General features: G+C 37.5%; 1 protein-coding gene across 2 annotated transcripts in view; it reads left to right on the top strand.

Annotated features, from left to right (window-relative positions):
• The window catches only part of LOC122719732 (agrin), a 16,882-nt gene extending 1,944 nt beyond the window's left edge, over nucleotides 1-14,938 (top strand). Inside the window, exons 1-9 of one of the 2 annotated variants that reach the window (XM_043945811.1) lie at nucleotides 7,416-7,558; nucleotides 12,525-12,641; nucleotides 12,843-13,152; nucleotides 13,237-13,380; nucleotides 13,471-13,641; nucleotides 13,726-13,890; nucleotides 13,994-14,116; nucleotides 14,341-14,517; nucleotides 14,601-14,938. In XM_043945811.1, coding sequence (XP_043801746.1) covers nucleotides 12,617-12,641; nucleotides 12,843-13,152; nucleotides 13,237-13,380; nucleotides 13,471-13,641; nucleotides 13,726-13,890; nucleotides 13,994-14,116; nucleotides 14,341-14,517; nucleotides 14,601-14,832 — 1,347 coding nt within the window. In that variant the 5' untranslated portion in view covers nucleotides 7,416-7,558; nucleotides 12,525-12,616 and the 3' untranslated portion in view covers nucleotides 14,833-14,938. Of the gene's footprint in view, nucleotides 1-7,415; nucleotides 7,559-12,524; nucleotides 12,642-12,842; nucleotides 13,153-13,236; nucleotides 13,381-13,470; nucleotides 13,642-13,725; nucleotides 13,891-13,993; nucleotides 14,117-14,340; nucleotides 14,518-14,600 lie in introns of those variants that run through there. The other variant, XM_043945810.1, reaches the window with a different exon arrangement.
• The last annotated feature ends 283 nt before the right edge of the window (nucleotides 14,939-15,221 follow it).

Here is a 15,221-nt window from a genome sequence, read left to right as displayed (position 1 = left end):
GAGAGAGAGAGAGAGAGAGAGAGAGAGAGAGAGAGAGAGAGAGAGAAGGGGGCATTCTTCCTTTTCCTTTTTGGCTTTACCATTGCACTCTCCCGGCGATAAGTAGATACATTTGCCATTTTACGCTTTCCTTCATAGACAACCGAGTAACAAAAACGAGTGGTTTTTAATTAATTTAACCTCATTTATCGAGAGAAACGCGAAGAGAAGGAAAGAAAAGAGAAGAGAAGAGAAGAGAAAAGGATCGGTCGAGATTCGGTTCGAGATTTCGGTTCGATATATTCTTGAGTGCGTGGATTAATTCGATTGATATCGTATTACGCGATCGAGCTATTATTATACGTTATGAAAATATGATCGAATTGTTCGAGCATCGTGAAATTCTATCGAGAGTCAAGCTTTCGAAAAGTTGGGTAATAATAATAGAGAAAAGTTCACGAGACGAACTTTTCTCCTGATTTTATCGCGTATTACGAGACGGTAACGTGTTAATTAATTATAGCGCGATACGGCTATAATTACGTTTAAGGAACTATGACTTTAAGGAACTTTTAATAATACGGTTTTTGTTTTTTTTTTTTAACAAAATTGCGTTCTGTGGAAAGATCGAGTCCATTTATCAATTATTTTCTTTCTTTTTTTTTTTTTTTTCTTTTTCTTTTCTCGACAGATACGTGCGTTTTTAAAATTAACTTTAAAATAGGACGAATAACAATCTCTTTTTTTTCCTTTCTTTTTTTTTTTCCCACTCTGACATCGAGAGTAATCTCGCCTTTCTCTGTTGATACTTCTTTTTTCTTTTTTACGCTCGTTTATCATAATTATCGAAACTCGTGTATTTAACCAAGTAAAATATAATATCATCAATTAAAAAAAAAACATCATAGTTTCGCTTCATTGACTTTCCAATCGCTCTCCAATCATCGTGACCCGATTCTTTCTCCATTGTACGTCTCTCGTAAGGAGAGTATTACGGATTAAATTGACATTCCCGCACAGTTATCGGCGTTAATGAAGTTATTCAACAGAGTTGGAAAGAAAATATATATATATATATATATATATATATATATATACACATATTATATATGCATACTGATGTTCACTGAGTTGTATTCCACAACTCTGCCTAGTTCCATCGACTATGAAGCGTGTTTTCACGCTTGAAAAGACTTAGAGTTTAGCCGAGTGGAAAAAGGGCACGACGCTTCTCGAGTCGATTTCGAATTTATTAATACGCGGATTACACACCGACCACCTGATGATCGTGAACGCGCAAAGTGGAAATACGGACAAACTTTCTTCGATTCTAGTTCCATTTGTTTCTCATCGATGATTATTATTATTATTATTATTATTATTATTATTATTATTATTCATCGATAATTGGATAATCGTTTACAATTACGTGATTATACGTGTTTGTCCTTGTCGTTTTGATTTCTGATAAAAAGATACTTGGAAAATATCGAGTATCGAGTATATTAATTTTCTTTCTTTTTTTTTTTTTTCTCACGATTTAAATTCGATTCAAATCTCGTTCGTTGGATATTCGAGGAGAATATTTTATTTTTTCGCGGAAAGAAAGAGGAGTGAAAAATTTTTGCGCCGCACGAGTCCTTTGACTCGAATCATTCATATTCCTTTCTCTCCTTTTTTTTGGTTCTTTCTTTATTTCTTTCTTTCTTTCGAGATCGAACAACTCGTTACCGTTATTCGAAAATGCTTAGAAAATATTTGTACGGCCTGGTTTTGTGACACCGAAACCGAGCAATCCTTTTTCTTTCTTCCTTTTTTTTTCGTCTTTCGATCGATTTTCATTCGAGCCTCTTCTCTCGAGTCGAGTTTTGTAAAGTCGTATCGTAAAAAAAAAAAAAAAAAAAAAAAAAAAAAAAAGAAAGAAAGAAAGCTTACTTATATAAATAATCACGGACAAATTACACGCATCGCGCGAATGCAAAAGCTATAAAACGCGAAATAATGTTGATGATACGACTGATTCCGGCCGCGTAATAGCGTATAGTTGTAAACTCTGCCTGCAAAAGTCGAACAGACTGTTAAATAAACATCTCGATGGAGGGAATAAGCACGATTTTATGGCAAGTGGAAAGGTGTCCCGTGTACCAGCCAGCCAACGGATCACCTCTTCTTCCTTTGGACGATCCTCGATCCAATGCATTTTTCTGCCCTCCCCCCTCTCCTCTTCCTCTCAAACGAATTATTCGTCGAAAAACGAAAAGAAACGCGAATCAAGTCGAAACAGTTAATCGTTAATCTTTCCCCCTCCAAATCTTTTTTCCTTTCCCCTCCGATCATTTTTCCCTTTATCTTCCTCCTCCTCCTCCTCCTCCTCCTCCTCCTCCTCCAGCTCCTCCCCCTCTCCCCGCAAGCACGCTTGCCCGGATTAAAACACTTTCGCGGCGGTGGATCGCGGGGCCTTTCACTTCAACAGAAATTAGATTAAATGATCACACAAGTGCATGATCACGAAGCGCACAAGTATATAAATATCGTATATCGTGAATACGCGATATCGAATACGATGCTTTTATTTATTTATTTATTTATTTTTTTCCGTAGAGAGCGCGTAATACGCGCTGTTTCGTTCCCGCGATCGAGGCCTCGTGCCGAGTTTAATGGAACGTATCGGGGAATCTGGTACATCTTGCCCATCTTTGATCGCTGTTCTTTCCTATTTTTTCACTACTTACGCGCGAGGAAAAGTAATCGTAATCGTCCTTTTCTCCTAAGGTAACGTTTCTTCTCGTTTTTCTTCTTATTTTTTTTTTTTAATTTTTCGACGAATTTTTAATTTTTCGAGAGGATAAGATCGAATACAACAAGGTGTCAGGGTGTACGCGAATTAACATTTCGATAAACGGATGCAGGGAGCCGAGACCTAGGTTAAACTCGATCTATACATGAGTTTTGTTATCGAGATTATTGATTTCGATAAAAAAAAAAAAGAAATAGAACTGCAACGATCGATGACAAATACGAATTATTTCCGGCACGATTATATCGTTATTACGTTACATTTGAACAGGGAGGGAGGGGGGGATTCTAATTCGCTCGATCGATAAAAATTTAAGAATATAATATAATTATCGTGTACTCGATCGAACAACCATGCATCACCCACACGAAGGAGGTTAGTTCGAGAATCGACTCTCAACCCGATATTTCGTTGAGCCGCGAAAAATGAAAAGTCACCGTTTTAATCAATCCGGGCGGATCGATTCCTTTTCCCCCCCTCTTTCGCTCTCCTGTCAAGCGCGGCAGCAAGGTCGGCAGGATCGAGCGCTCCATCGATCAAAGTCGAGCGGAGAGTTGAAATAAAGCAACGTGGACCACAAGCGATGAACCTTAGTTCCTTAGCGGAATTGTACTCTCCCGGCATCTTCGATCGATAAACCAGTCGCGGTTGTCCTTTCGGGAACGGAACCGTTACCGTGGCTCGATTCATCCGTCGATAGAAGGTACTTGACTTACTTCCATGACCTCGAGACCCAGTGAACGTGCACTCTGATGAATTTCAAACTTGCATCATCCATTTCTAATTCTCTATCCTCGATCGAGAACGAACGATCGCTCGCGAGCTTCGATTTCTTCCTCTTCTTCTTCCTCTCTCTCTCGAAGGAAATGAATTTTCGCTACGATCGATTCGGTGCCATTTCGAGGGAAGGATGGAAAAGGATCGAGAGGTTGTTGGCGTTGAGAATTAGCATTGTTGGCGTTCCTTCACGATCACAGGTTTAACAGGTTTACAACAATCGGTGGGCAAGCAATATATGTGTCGCTTTATACGCGGTAACGAGATGCGCATATAAAAGATTTCGTGTATCCGCGAGAAGGGGAAATAAAATACTTGCGAGGTATTTACGCCTATGCGGTAAAAGAAATGCTCCTCACGTTTTTTCGATGTTACCCGACCTCGAACGAATCGTTAAAATGTGAAGATTCCTCGAGCTATCGAGGGGGGAGAGGGGAAGGGAAGCCTTTTCACCGATGTCTATTTTTCCACGCGGTAGTGAACGTTTCAGATCTATTTGTGTATATATATATATATATATATGTACGGAGAAGGATGGATCGTGCATATCGCGTGTGATTAGATATAAATAAAATATAAGGGTCATTCTCGGTATATATTTATCTCTTATATTTTCATTGTACAATGAAACGTAGAATTTCCGTTTTTTCAGAATTTCTCGATATTTTTATTAAAACTGGAGGATTATTGGAATAGTATTCGATGATGTTTTATCTGCTATCAGAGATGGATAAAATTTTAAAAATAAAGTTATATACGTCGTTCGAATGTTATTGGAATATTTTAAATAAACTTATTGCTATTTAATGTGGTAACTTTATTATTGTTCGATTGTCCAGATGTACGTATATCTGTACTCTGACAATTATTAACAAGAAGGAAAGAAGAAAAAGGAAAAGGCGGAAGAAGAGAGCTCGTTTATTTATTTTCGTCATTATTGCAATAAATCAAAGTTATCAGTTTCATGTTCCACTTTTCCGGTTTTCACGTATGCATGTGCTGTGAAGAAAAGGAGCAGCAGGGGCTGTGTTTCCTCATTTACGCGGCGAGAAATCATGTAAATGAGAAAGCTACACACGCGCGCGCGCGCGCGCGCGAGAAAGGAATAGAAAACGATTCTAATTTCAAACGATTTTCGATCGTGCTCGCTTGGTTCTTTTACCTGTAATAGCGAGTACGTATCGAGATCGTAGTCATTTCCCCTCACGATCGAGGGTTGTGAAACCCTGGCCTAGACTTAAGTAGGTATAGAGGTCATGGAGGTCGAGGTCACTTTCATGATTCTTTCCTTCTCTCGGTGAATTGTACATTTAATGACTATATCACAGGTTAAAGGTTATCGCTTGAATCGCGATTTTCATATCAATGAAAACGGTTCGTGATCGATCGATTAATTTTCCACGATCGTGCAACTTTTTTTTCATTTGAAACCGGTTGCATTAAATAATATTGTATCGCTCTGGTAAAAGAGAAAATGGATATCCAAGTGTGTAAGTAGTCGAGAGAGTAAGTAGAATCAAGGTCGCTTTCGATATATCTACTATAAATTTGAATATATTACTTTTATTAATGTTGTACAATTAATTAAATTCTCATCAACTATTTATAGCTTGATGAAAAAACCTGTAGCCTGTAAATTGATTCTACTCGTTTTATTTACGCTCGTTACATTAATACGAGGCGAATCTTTTATATCGAAAGAATTGATTATTATCGCTTGTCATGTTATAATTTTTTTTTTTTTTGACAAAAAGTAAAATTTCTCATATAAAACCATATGTTTAATCGAATTACTTAATTTATAGATAACTTCTGGAAAGATAAATTCGAAGCAAAAAGATTAAATGAACGAGGGTGCGCATGTTTATCGGTAGGAACATCGACCTTGGTCGATAATTTCTCTGGCACGCAGTGATGCATTTCTTCTTAATCGCTTAATATTCCGTCCCTCTTACCTCGTTTTAGTCTAATTACCTTTAATATGCAATTTCCTTAAGCGCATGTATACCTAACGTTCCCCACACAATCTCGGTTCCCCTTCGCATATCATTCAATGAAAATTCTATTAAAGATCGAGCTCAGGGAAAGCTTGAATTACGCGCCAACATTTCTTCTAGCTACGAACGCCTTAATGCATTCACGAACGCCACGGAATTATCTTTCTTGAACTATTCAGGGAATAATGTAAAAAGAACTGGGCCAAAATTCTTGATTCAGCAGTCGGTAATGTCATGCGCGAAACACACCAGTCCTTCTATTCCCGTTATCCAAATCTACGCGAAAAACGTAGTCTGGATAACTGTGCGTGAGAAGACGGAGAAAACAAAAAATATGTAAAAAAGAGTATGTAAAATTAACTTACGACCAACGACAATGATCTTATGCGTTACCGTTTCTGCATGCTCGCTATGTGTATACATAGTGTATACTTATACACGTAAATTTTTTATTCGCGTTAGCGGTTTGTAGTCGAATACCTAATATTTAAAAGATATATGGCCGCGAACAACGATTCTAATCGAGATACGTTGTACATGCTATGAATTATAAAATAAGTTCAAGTTGATATATCGAAATATCCTATTTTTGATATTCAGCCGCATCTGCATAAATTTAGAAAATATTATACTTTGTCGATTCTTTTTAATTATCAGACTAAACGAACGAGTATCGAGTAGCAATTTTTGAAAATTGTAATCGAATAACGCTACGATAATTAAATAGGAAGAAAATAAAAGAATGAAAAATCGTAATTCAAAATTTCATTTCATCGCATATCGATCGAATCGAAAAGAAATTACACATATTTCTATCGCGATGATGAAGTGGAAAAAAGTGCAAGGGCGATATTACGATAATAGGACGATGAAAAAAGTGTACGACGTATGTATGTGAGTAACCGATCGAACGTTTCTCCGATGTAACGGATCGCTACGGTATACAGTGCACACGCGTTCACGTGCGAGATCGAACCGATCTGGGAGGTAGTTTTTCGCCCCAGTACTCCACTTACTACCACCACTCGCCACTTAAACCGAACGCGACGATTTATGGAACGCGACTCGTTTGTCTTGTTCCTTCGCCAACAGCGACACACATACCAATTTTTTATCGGCTTCTGAGGCCATGCACTCCCTATCTCGCACGTTCTCTTCATTACGATGTGTAGTAAATGTTAACTTGGATTCAGTAACGATACAGTGTCGTTTTTTAACACACTGATCGATCCTGAATGGACCATTCTTAGATTGGCTATTGATTAATGATATTTGATATTGCCCGATATATTTTAATGATATTAATAATATTGCCCGATTATGAGAAGATGGAAATCGAAATTTCGTTTATTTTATTGAACATATTATTATTAACACTAGTGTGCTGGCATAGTAATAAGATTCTTATAAACTATGAGAATAAAGATATTTTGATAGTTAATTCTTTATTTATGGAATGAGTTTACGCCAATGCTTTGAAGTTATCGTCACGGCATCGTTCTGTTCCAGTCACACTTGATATGTTCATTTATTTTCTTTGTCAGACGATTCAATTGTAGATGTGACCGTTTCGGCCAATTGCGAAAATACGTGTGAACTAGGGATATTAAGTAGTGGGGCAATACTATCCAATAGGTACTGCTTTTTTGCTTGTCATTTTCCTATAAACGGACAGTATACATGTATAAATCATAATACTTTCTACTGTTTAAAGATATTGTAGAATTTAATTAATTTTATATTACAACAGGCTTTACTGAGCATTCGTAACTTTCTTAACTGATTGCTAGATTGGCAGAAACAACTGTGATGTATCGTGGCAGCGAATACAACCTTGGAACCTGTTTCTATTAGTAGCTGCCAGCTAATTTGTAATTACCTAGCTGTTTTACCGTTTGAAATATTTGGTGCGCATGGCCGTAACTTGGATGGTGTGAAACAAAATTTGCGAGTGAAATTTTTCTCGTCATTTTTAATAATAAGTTGATCGTGCGAATGTAATTAGATGGTGAGTTTATTCTTTCGTGAATTTGCATTTTAACGCGCTTTACAACTTTATCAAACAATAGCGTTGCTAGGCAGGAAATGGGATCGTTTCATAGCGATATGGAAGTCACGACGATAGATATGTCGTTAACGTCTCTCGTCGGTAGAGATTCTCGTCGGTACGGAAATACGTTATAAACAAAGATAAACAGCTTGGAATAATGACTTGTCGATATTTAATATTATCTTTTATGATAGTTACGAGTATCGAGTTTTCGAAGATGAACATAACGAATCCCACGGTGAACAATTACGATGTCGGCGATTTATAACGGAAATACTAGAAATAGCAAAGTTGCTCGTTAATGCAACGCGGCGTGGACGTGTTACTGGACAATGCTATGAGGAAGACGAGATCGTTTTGCGATGATAAAGAGGAGGGGGATTGGCTAGGACGAGAAGATCGACCATGTGGTTACATTGTGGAGAAGAAGAGACTGCACGAGAAACAGAGCTCGGAACCACGGTGCATGAACAAGCTTACTGTGATTTTCACGGTATCGATTACGAATGATTTACGTTGTCGTTTCTTTCGTACTGACGCGATAGTGTCCTGCGCACGCGATCATACGTAAGTGTTTGCGTTAGTCAGATTTCGCAGTCAAGATTATCGTCAAAATTAATGGATTACCATTTAACCTCTACGTTGTTTTATCTTTCGTTTCAACTTTTTCTAGGATTACCATTTAACCTCTACGTTGTTTTATCTTTCGTTTCAACTTTTTCTATTTCTTTTTTCTCTTTGTTGTACTTAAATTGGTTATTTATATTCGAACTCGTTCGAACTTTTATCATCGCCATTTACCAGTATTCCAAATTAGGTTAAAGGGAATTATCCTATTTTATGTATATAGGCACTTGTACGTGAAAGATCGTCGATTCATTTGTATATAACCAATGAGCACGTGAATCATGAATAAACCAAAGAGCATGTATAAAAATATAAATTCCGGTTCTGGATTATCAGTCGATTATTCATAGACATGCTCGCGCGGATTAGTCGAGTCGAACATAAAATTGTCGATCGACTACCGTGAAAATTTCAAAGTACATCCTACGTGATACGTGATCTTTTCTAAATGAAAGTTGATGAAAAACTATCTTCGGTATCGATAAATTAGCGATAAGCGACTTAATTATCTTACCTCGAATCAAATATTTTCAAATACCTGGCGACTATTGATTATATTCTTGTAACCACAACGTTCATCCAATTCATCCAACCTACCGTTTTTCCGCTCGTGTCTCCAGGAATAGCGGCTAGGAAACAAGAACAAAAGCCACAGTCCCGTACATTGTTCATTTTATTTATGAGCCATGGTTTATTCGTATCAAATCGTTCCGGTTCGTTAAACAGATCCTTATTCCACTGTTATCGATCTCAAAGAGAGTTGGATGCGAGTCGGTCGTCTCTCTCTTTCTCAGCTTCTCATGGACAAAAATCCAAGGAGCACCAGCATCCACCCGTGGTCGGTGTGCATCCTTGCCGTGGTTCACCGACCCGCATATTTCTCCTCCTCCTCCTCTCCCCCACCTCTTGTCACACTCGCTCCTTCCCTTACCTCGTTCACTTCTCGTTGGAGGAAGCGGCGGCGCGCATCCATTGTGCACCATCCTCCGCATGCATGCATGCATGCATGCACGCGTGCACGAGCTTGGCTGCGCGAGCCGTACAACTTCTACGGGGATATAATTTGATCTACATTGTTCGCCAATCGCCCCCTGGCCAGACTGGTCACTCCAGTTATTGCCATAATTGATTCACTTAATCGCGCTCGTGGGAGTGACGGACACCTCCTTCGGCCTCCCGTCTATCAATCTCGCACGTCCATTCGAAACGATTCGATTCTCTCTTTCTTCGTTCCGTCTTCTTTCAACTCCTCTCGTCTCGTACGCGTGAAAATTATCATCCAATTCTTTCTTTCTTTCTTTTTTCTCTCGCGATTAAATTAGAATCACGTTTTAAAAGATGTTGAAAGGTTCTAAGACACGTTCTATTTAGAAACAGAAATTCAATTTAGATACACGTATGCGCGTACATCGTGGCCAAGTATTAACAGATATCGTTCGATAAACGTTGATTGTCGTAATTTCGGAGAGTTTTACGCTCGTAAAACGCGCTTATCTCGGACTGTATTCGGTTATTAGCGTGCTTTGACTCCCAACGAAGCAGGAAGAAGCGTAACTCGTTTATTACACGGAAAAAGGGTATAATATTGGCGATGTTCGCGGCGTCTTTGAAAGAGGAGTTGCGGCTGACCAGGAAGACCGTTCTTCTATGATACAATGCGTATCGGCCTATCTCGTTCACTTTGTAAATTTGATTTTTTTTGGATTCAGGCGAATTACCGTCGCAGCCGAACGGTATATCGAATCGTTCGCTTCGATCGGCCGTAATTCCAGCAAATTGTATCCCGCGGAGAATTCTGACTCGATTGTTACGCGAACAGAGATGTCCTAGGTATGTGGAAATTTTTTTTTCGGGAAAATTCATCCCTTTCCTCTACGAGAGATACGAATATGAGATAGGATAGAAATATGAACCATCAAATAAAGATTTTGACAAATAATTGTACATTATTGTTCATACACGATACGTAGTATCAATAAAATGTTACTTAAACATTTATATGGTAATTAAAATTTTTATTAGATTTTTAAGTTATTAGCGATGTTTTATGTTTGAAATAACTTTTTTCAGAATTATTTGTTTAAATTATTTATCAGATATTTGCTTGCTAATAATTGAATGTATTTTTCGTTGATTCTGATTAGATATCATTGCGCTGAACGTGATGATCAGTTTTCTTATTGTTTCTTGCGATAATTTCTTCTAAATATTAAACTTCCACAAATATCAAACAACGAGATCGATCTATCGAGTTTCGTAAACTTTAATTATATTATTGTATTTGTCATTTATTTGAAAGATAATTTTTAAAAAATAAATTTTATTATGCTACCTTTGTATGCATAATATTAATAATTAAAAAATGATGAAATTAATCCTTTTTCTAAACGAAAATTAAACTACATTTTTTACAGAATAAAATAGTTTGGATATTTTTGAACACAATTTATATATGCGGTTATAAATAAATTGTTTTAATTGTGATTGTTTTATTTAACATTATCTTTTATTATTCTTATACATTAATAAAATCTTTCTATCGATCATATACTTTAACAGTTTCACAATTTACTTCTCTTAAAAAATAACAGTGTATTAACCTTTTAATTTATTTAGAAAAAATAAAAAAGAAATTAAAAGTTCATAATATTTATTTTTACGTTCCATATGAAATTCTTCGAACTTTTTCATTTTTTTTTTACATTACTATTTTAAGACTCTCTACATCAAAAAATAAAATGGATATTCGTATTCTTTCTTCAATAAATAAATCTGTAGATAAATTATCGAATTGCATCGATTAAGCATGTATATTATTAGCTAGTTGGTAACAACCAGAACCAACAGTACCGGTGTTGCAGATCGTTTGAGATCGTACTTACCTGCTTTGCATCCCGTTTAACGTACGTGTTAGAGAAAAGCGTGTTAGAGATGCAAATTTTATACCTGCGATTTGTCGATTAGTCACATGAACGAGATTCATTTAAATTATGTACAGTAATCACGATTCGTGAATACATTCGAAGATTATTTTACAAAGAAATTCATCAAATTCGAAAATTCTGATAGAGTAAAATCAAAGTTGTCGACATTTTTAATACGATTTCAAAATTGTTTTTACAACAAAGTGATGGAACGCTGAACATTTTGTAATTCAAAATTTTCCTTTATTTTACACTCTGTTAAACAAAGTTGTGTATCCAAAGAGAATTAATTTGTGGATCGATTCAAAAAAAAAAAAAAAAAAATTGTTGGATTCATACATGAATCCATTATATACACTTTGCACAAATTTATCTCATTAAAGGTAGAATAAAACAGTGTTCGAACAGTTGCCAAATGTATGTATGCGTATCGCGACGATATCGCGCCAGTATCTTTAACTGTACACCCTGATTCTATAATTTGTTACATATTATGCGAGCCGGTGTAGAACGGCCATAGTAAATCCCGTGTGCTGTTGACCCGACGATCACTGGACCGAAACCAAGCCGGCGGACCCGGCGTGTTGCAGAGATATCCGCGGCAAGGGGTCAACAGGAAGTAATTAAAGTTTCGACAGAATCTCTCTCGAGGTTTAACCTCGCCATTACCGGTGGTATTGGTCGCCGCGAAAGAAAAAAAAAAAAAAAAAAAAAAAANAAAAAAAAGAAAGAAAAAAGAAAGAAAAAAGAAAAAGAGAAGAGGAAAAAAAAATCGCAGGACGAAGGCGGTCTCGCCTTCTTCCTTTCCGGTTTGCTCGATTATTTTTAACTCGACCTTTCACGCTCTCGCGAGATGAACGCGCGCACTCCGCAATCTCCACGCGCAGATCCGCTTTTTCGAGGCGATGCATCGCCGAGCAGGAACGATCCAGGCTCCGATTACCAATCTTTTCTTTCGATTCCTCGCCACTGTATTTATCTTCTGCCAGTCACTTTCTTTCGCGCGTTCAATCTTTCCATTGTATATTATATCCCTCGTTCAATAAAAGAACACCTTCCTCCATAAAGCAAACTGCGTAACGATATTTACAATACTCGTAATTTACAACGGTCGATGAAGTACTCGCGATGAAAAAAAAAAAGCCGAATTCGCGCGCGTTTGATGATATTTCCTTTCCTCCCGAGATCGAGGATTGAAGAAAGAATTGATTAATTTTTCGACAATATTTATAAATACTGTACTCGACAAAAACTGTATTCGCAAAAAGAAAAAAAAAAAATTAAAATGCGCGTATATTCGATATTTCTTTCTTTTTTCTCGAGCGAAGATTAAAAAAAAAATTGATTAATTTTTTTTATCGATGTCTACGCAGATTTAGCGATAGGCGCTTGCCCACGAATATGTCCGCCAAGCGGAGAGCCAGTATGCGGTAGCGACGGAGTGATCTACGCGTCTCAGTGTGAAATGCGGAAGAAGATGTGTGGAAAAGGTAAAAGGGCTTGTTTTAACTACGTAATAATAATTATGATTGGACGGCGCGTACGTTGCTTGCCCGTTCACCTTCGTTTACAACGTCCGCCGCGTTTCTTACGCGTTTCAAATTCTCATCCCTGGGATGCTATTTAAGAGTAGACGCATGTGACGCGTACCGAAGGCAGCGATAATTATCGACACTGAACGAATTACGCAGGCGTGACTATTGCCACGGAGAAGACCGCTTGTCTAAGATCGTCTGGAAGTAAGTGCGAGCATCGATGCCCTGGCGATCAGGATCCCGTATGTGGAACCGACGGCCGTACCTATTTGAACAAGTGTATGCTCAGAGTGGAGATCTGCAGAGTCGGTATCGAATTGTCGCATCTGGGCCCTTGCAACAACATCTCGGCGCACAGGGAAAACTGTCCTGTCTCATGCGATTTTGCACCGCTCGACGGGCCCATCTGCGGAAGCGACGGCAACGTTTACAAATCCACGTGTCAAATGAAGTTACTCACCTGCGGGTACGTCTGTTTACGCCGCCTTCTTTATCATCTCTGCCGAGATAAATGATCGATCGGTACGATTTTGATTTTTTTTTCTATCAGACAAGGCGTCGTGCGTACGAACAAGAAGCATTGTCAGACCACGAGGCATTGTCGTGAATCGTGTTGGCGCGGTGCCAAGCCAGCCTGCGGTAGCGATGGAATCCTTTATTCGAATACCTGTAAAATGCGAGCAAAGAATTGCGGGTAAGAAACGCGATCCTTGATTAAATTGAGGCGGCAAGCCAAAACTATTCGTTTTTTTTTTTTTTTTTTTATACCTGATCGATCGTTTAGCAAACACGTGTTCGAGGTGCCGATGTCATATTGCGTGTCGCTCGAGCGGACATCTGGTGGCCAAACCAACGCTTGTCCCTTGGATTGCAAAAACGAGCCAGAAGTGCCAACCTGTGGATCAGACGGGAGTATATATAGGAACGAATGTGAGATGCAAATGCTTAATTGCGGGTTAGTGTTAATTTTAATAAAATATTGTGGACTGTTTATAATTTAAGTTATTTAATTTTCTGTGTTACATGTTTCATTTCTCAGGCAAGCAAGAAGAAAAGTGACAGTAGTAGATTTTGAAAAATGTAAAAACCGTTTGACTAAGTGCACGAAACAGCAGCAAAGATGCGGAAACGATGTGGATCCAGTTTGCGGAAGCGACGCGAACACGTATCCGAATCAATGTCATTTAAACGTGGCAGTATGCTTGTAAGTCGTAAGAGATAATTATTTCTCAAAGAAGATCCATTCAAAGATAAATAGTTGTAGATTAATCGTTGATTCTTGACACGTTGTTATCGTTGCCTTTCAGGAAGGGCATTCAATTGGCTCACGTTGGAGAATGTACGACCTTGAAGGAAACCGAACAGTGCCCCGAAGATTGCAGCGAGGTACCCGAGGAACCAGTTTGTGGAAGCGATGGCAACGTTTATCGGTGATTAAGAATGTTATTTAAATTCCAGGCCATTTGCCGTTTTAGACTCTTTCCTTTAGGAAATTGCGAATCACAAATTATTTTGCTTATTGCAAAAAAAAAAATGAACTTTCTTCTTTTTTCTATCATTTTTATATCATTCCATTCTAATGACAAATATATTTTTCTTCAATATTAATTTTTAATATTAATCATATTTATAAATCATACTCGTATGTTTTTAGATCTCTTTGCCATCTACGACGGGAGACATGTGGTCAGAGGGTGGTTCAAGTGCCAGCACAACATTGTCGTACTACCGCGCTTTGCAATCAGATCTGTAGCGGAGAACGTCAATTTGTTTGTGGTTCCGACAACAAACTTTATCGTAATGAATGTGAGATGAAAAGGGACAATTGTGGGTAAGTAATAATTGCGTTTTTAATCGAATAAGTAGATGAAATGTTTAACGCATTCAGTAATGATAATTAAATGTTTCATTTAGGAAACACGTGTATGTAGTGCCTATGAAGAGATGCGTACAAGGCTTCTTATTCCGTGGTTGTCAAAAAATTTGCCCACCCTATTATGACCCTGTTTGCGGTACCGATGGTATGACCTACAGCAATGAATGTTTTCTGGAAATCGAAAACTGTCGCAGTCGAAGTATAGTCACGAAGAAGTATCATGGCGTGTGCGGTCAACCAACTGAAGAACCTAAGAATTATTTATATTAGTTTCGTGAAATTCGATCTATTTACATTTTTGTTGTCTCCTTTTCTATCTCTTTTTCTCTCTAAAAAAATATTTTCTTAAAAATGATCGATATTATTTTATATAATCGAATCAAATTTTTCGAGTAATTTTTATATCTGTTCTTTTTTGAAACGGAATTTTAATACTATTCTCTCTTTTCGAGAGAAAAATTATTCGACCGAGATTGAATTCTATTAAATTGCTCATTTGAACAACGTTGCAATTCGTAGACAAGTGATTTTCACGATATGCATTTGACAGCTCTTATCGTACGCGCAAGTATCCATGAATTATCAAATTTTTATATTTATTTCATATTTTTTATTCATTGAAAATGATGGATTCTTGCACGATACATATATTTTACATT

This window comes from Apis laboriosa, unplaced genomic scaffold (genome assembly GCF_014066325.1).
Source record: "Apis laboriosa isolate Shangri-la unplaced genomic scaffold, ASM1406632v1 scaffold9_cov152, whole genome shotgun sequence".
NCBI classification, from domain to species: domain Eukaryota; kingdom Metazoa; phylum Arthropoda; class Insecta; order Hymenoptera; family Apidae; genus Apis; species Apis laboriosa.
Note: the sequence above shows the minus strand (reverse complement) of the source record. Positions and strands in the feature narration are given on the sequence as shown.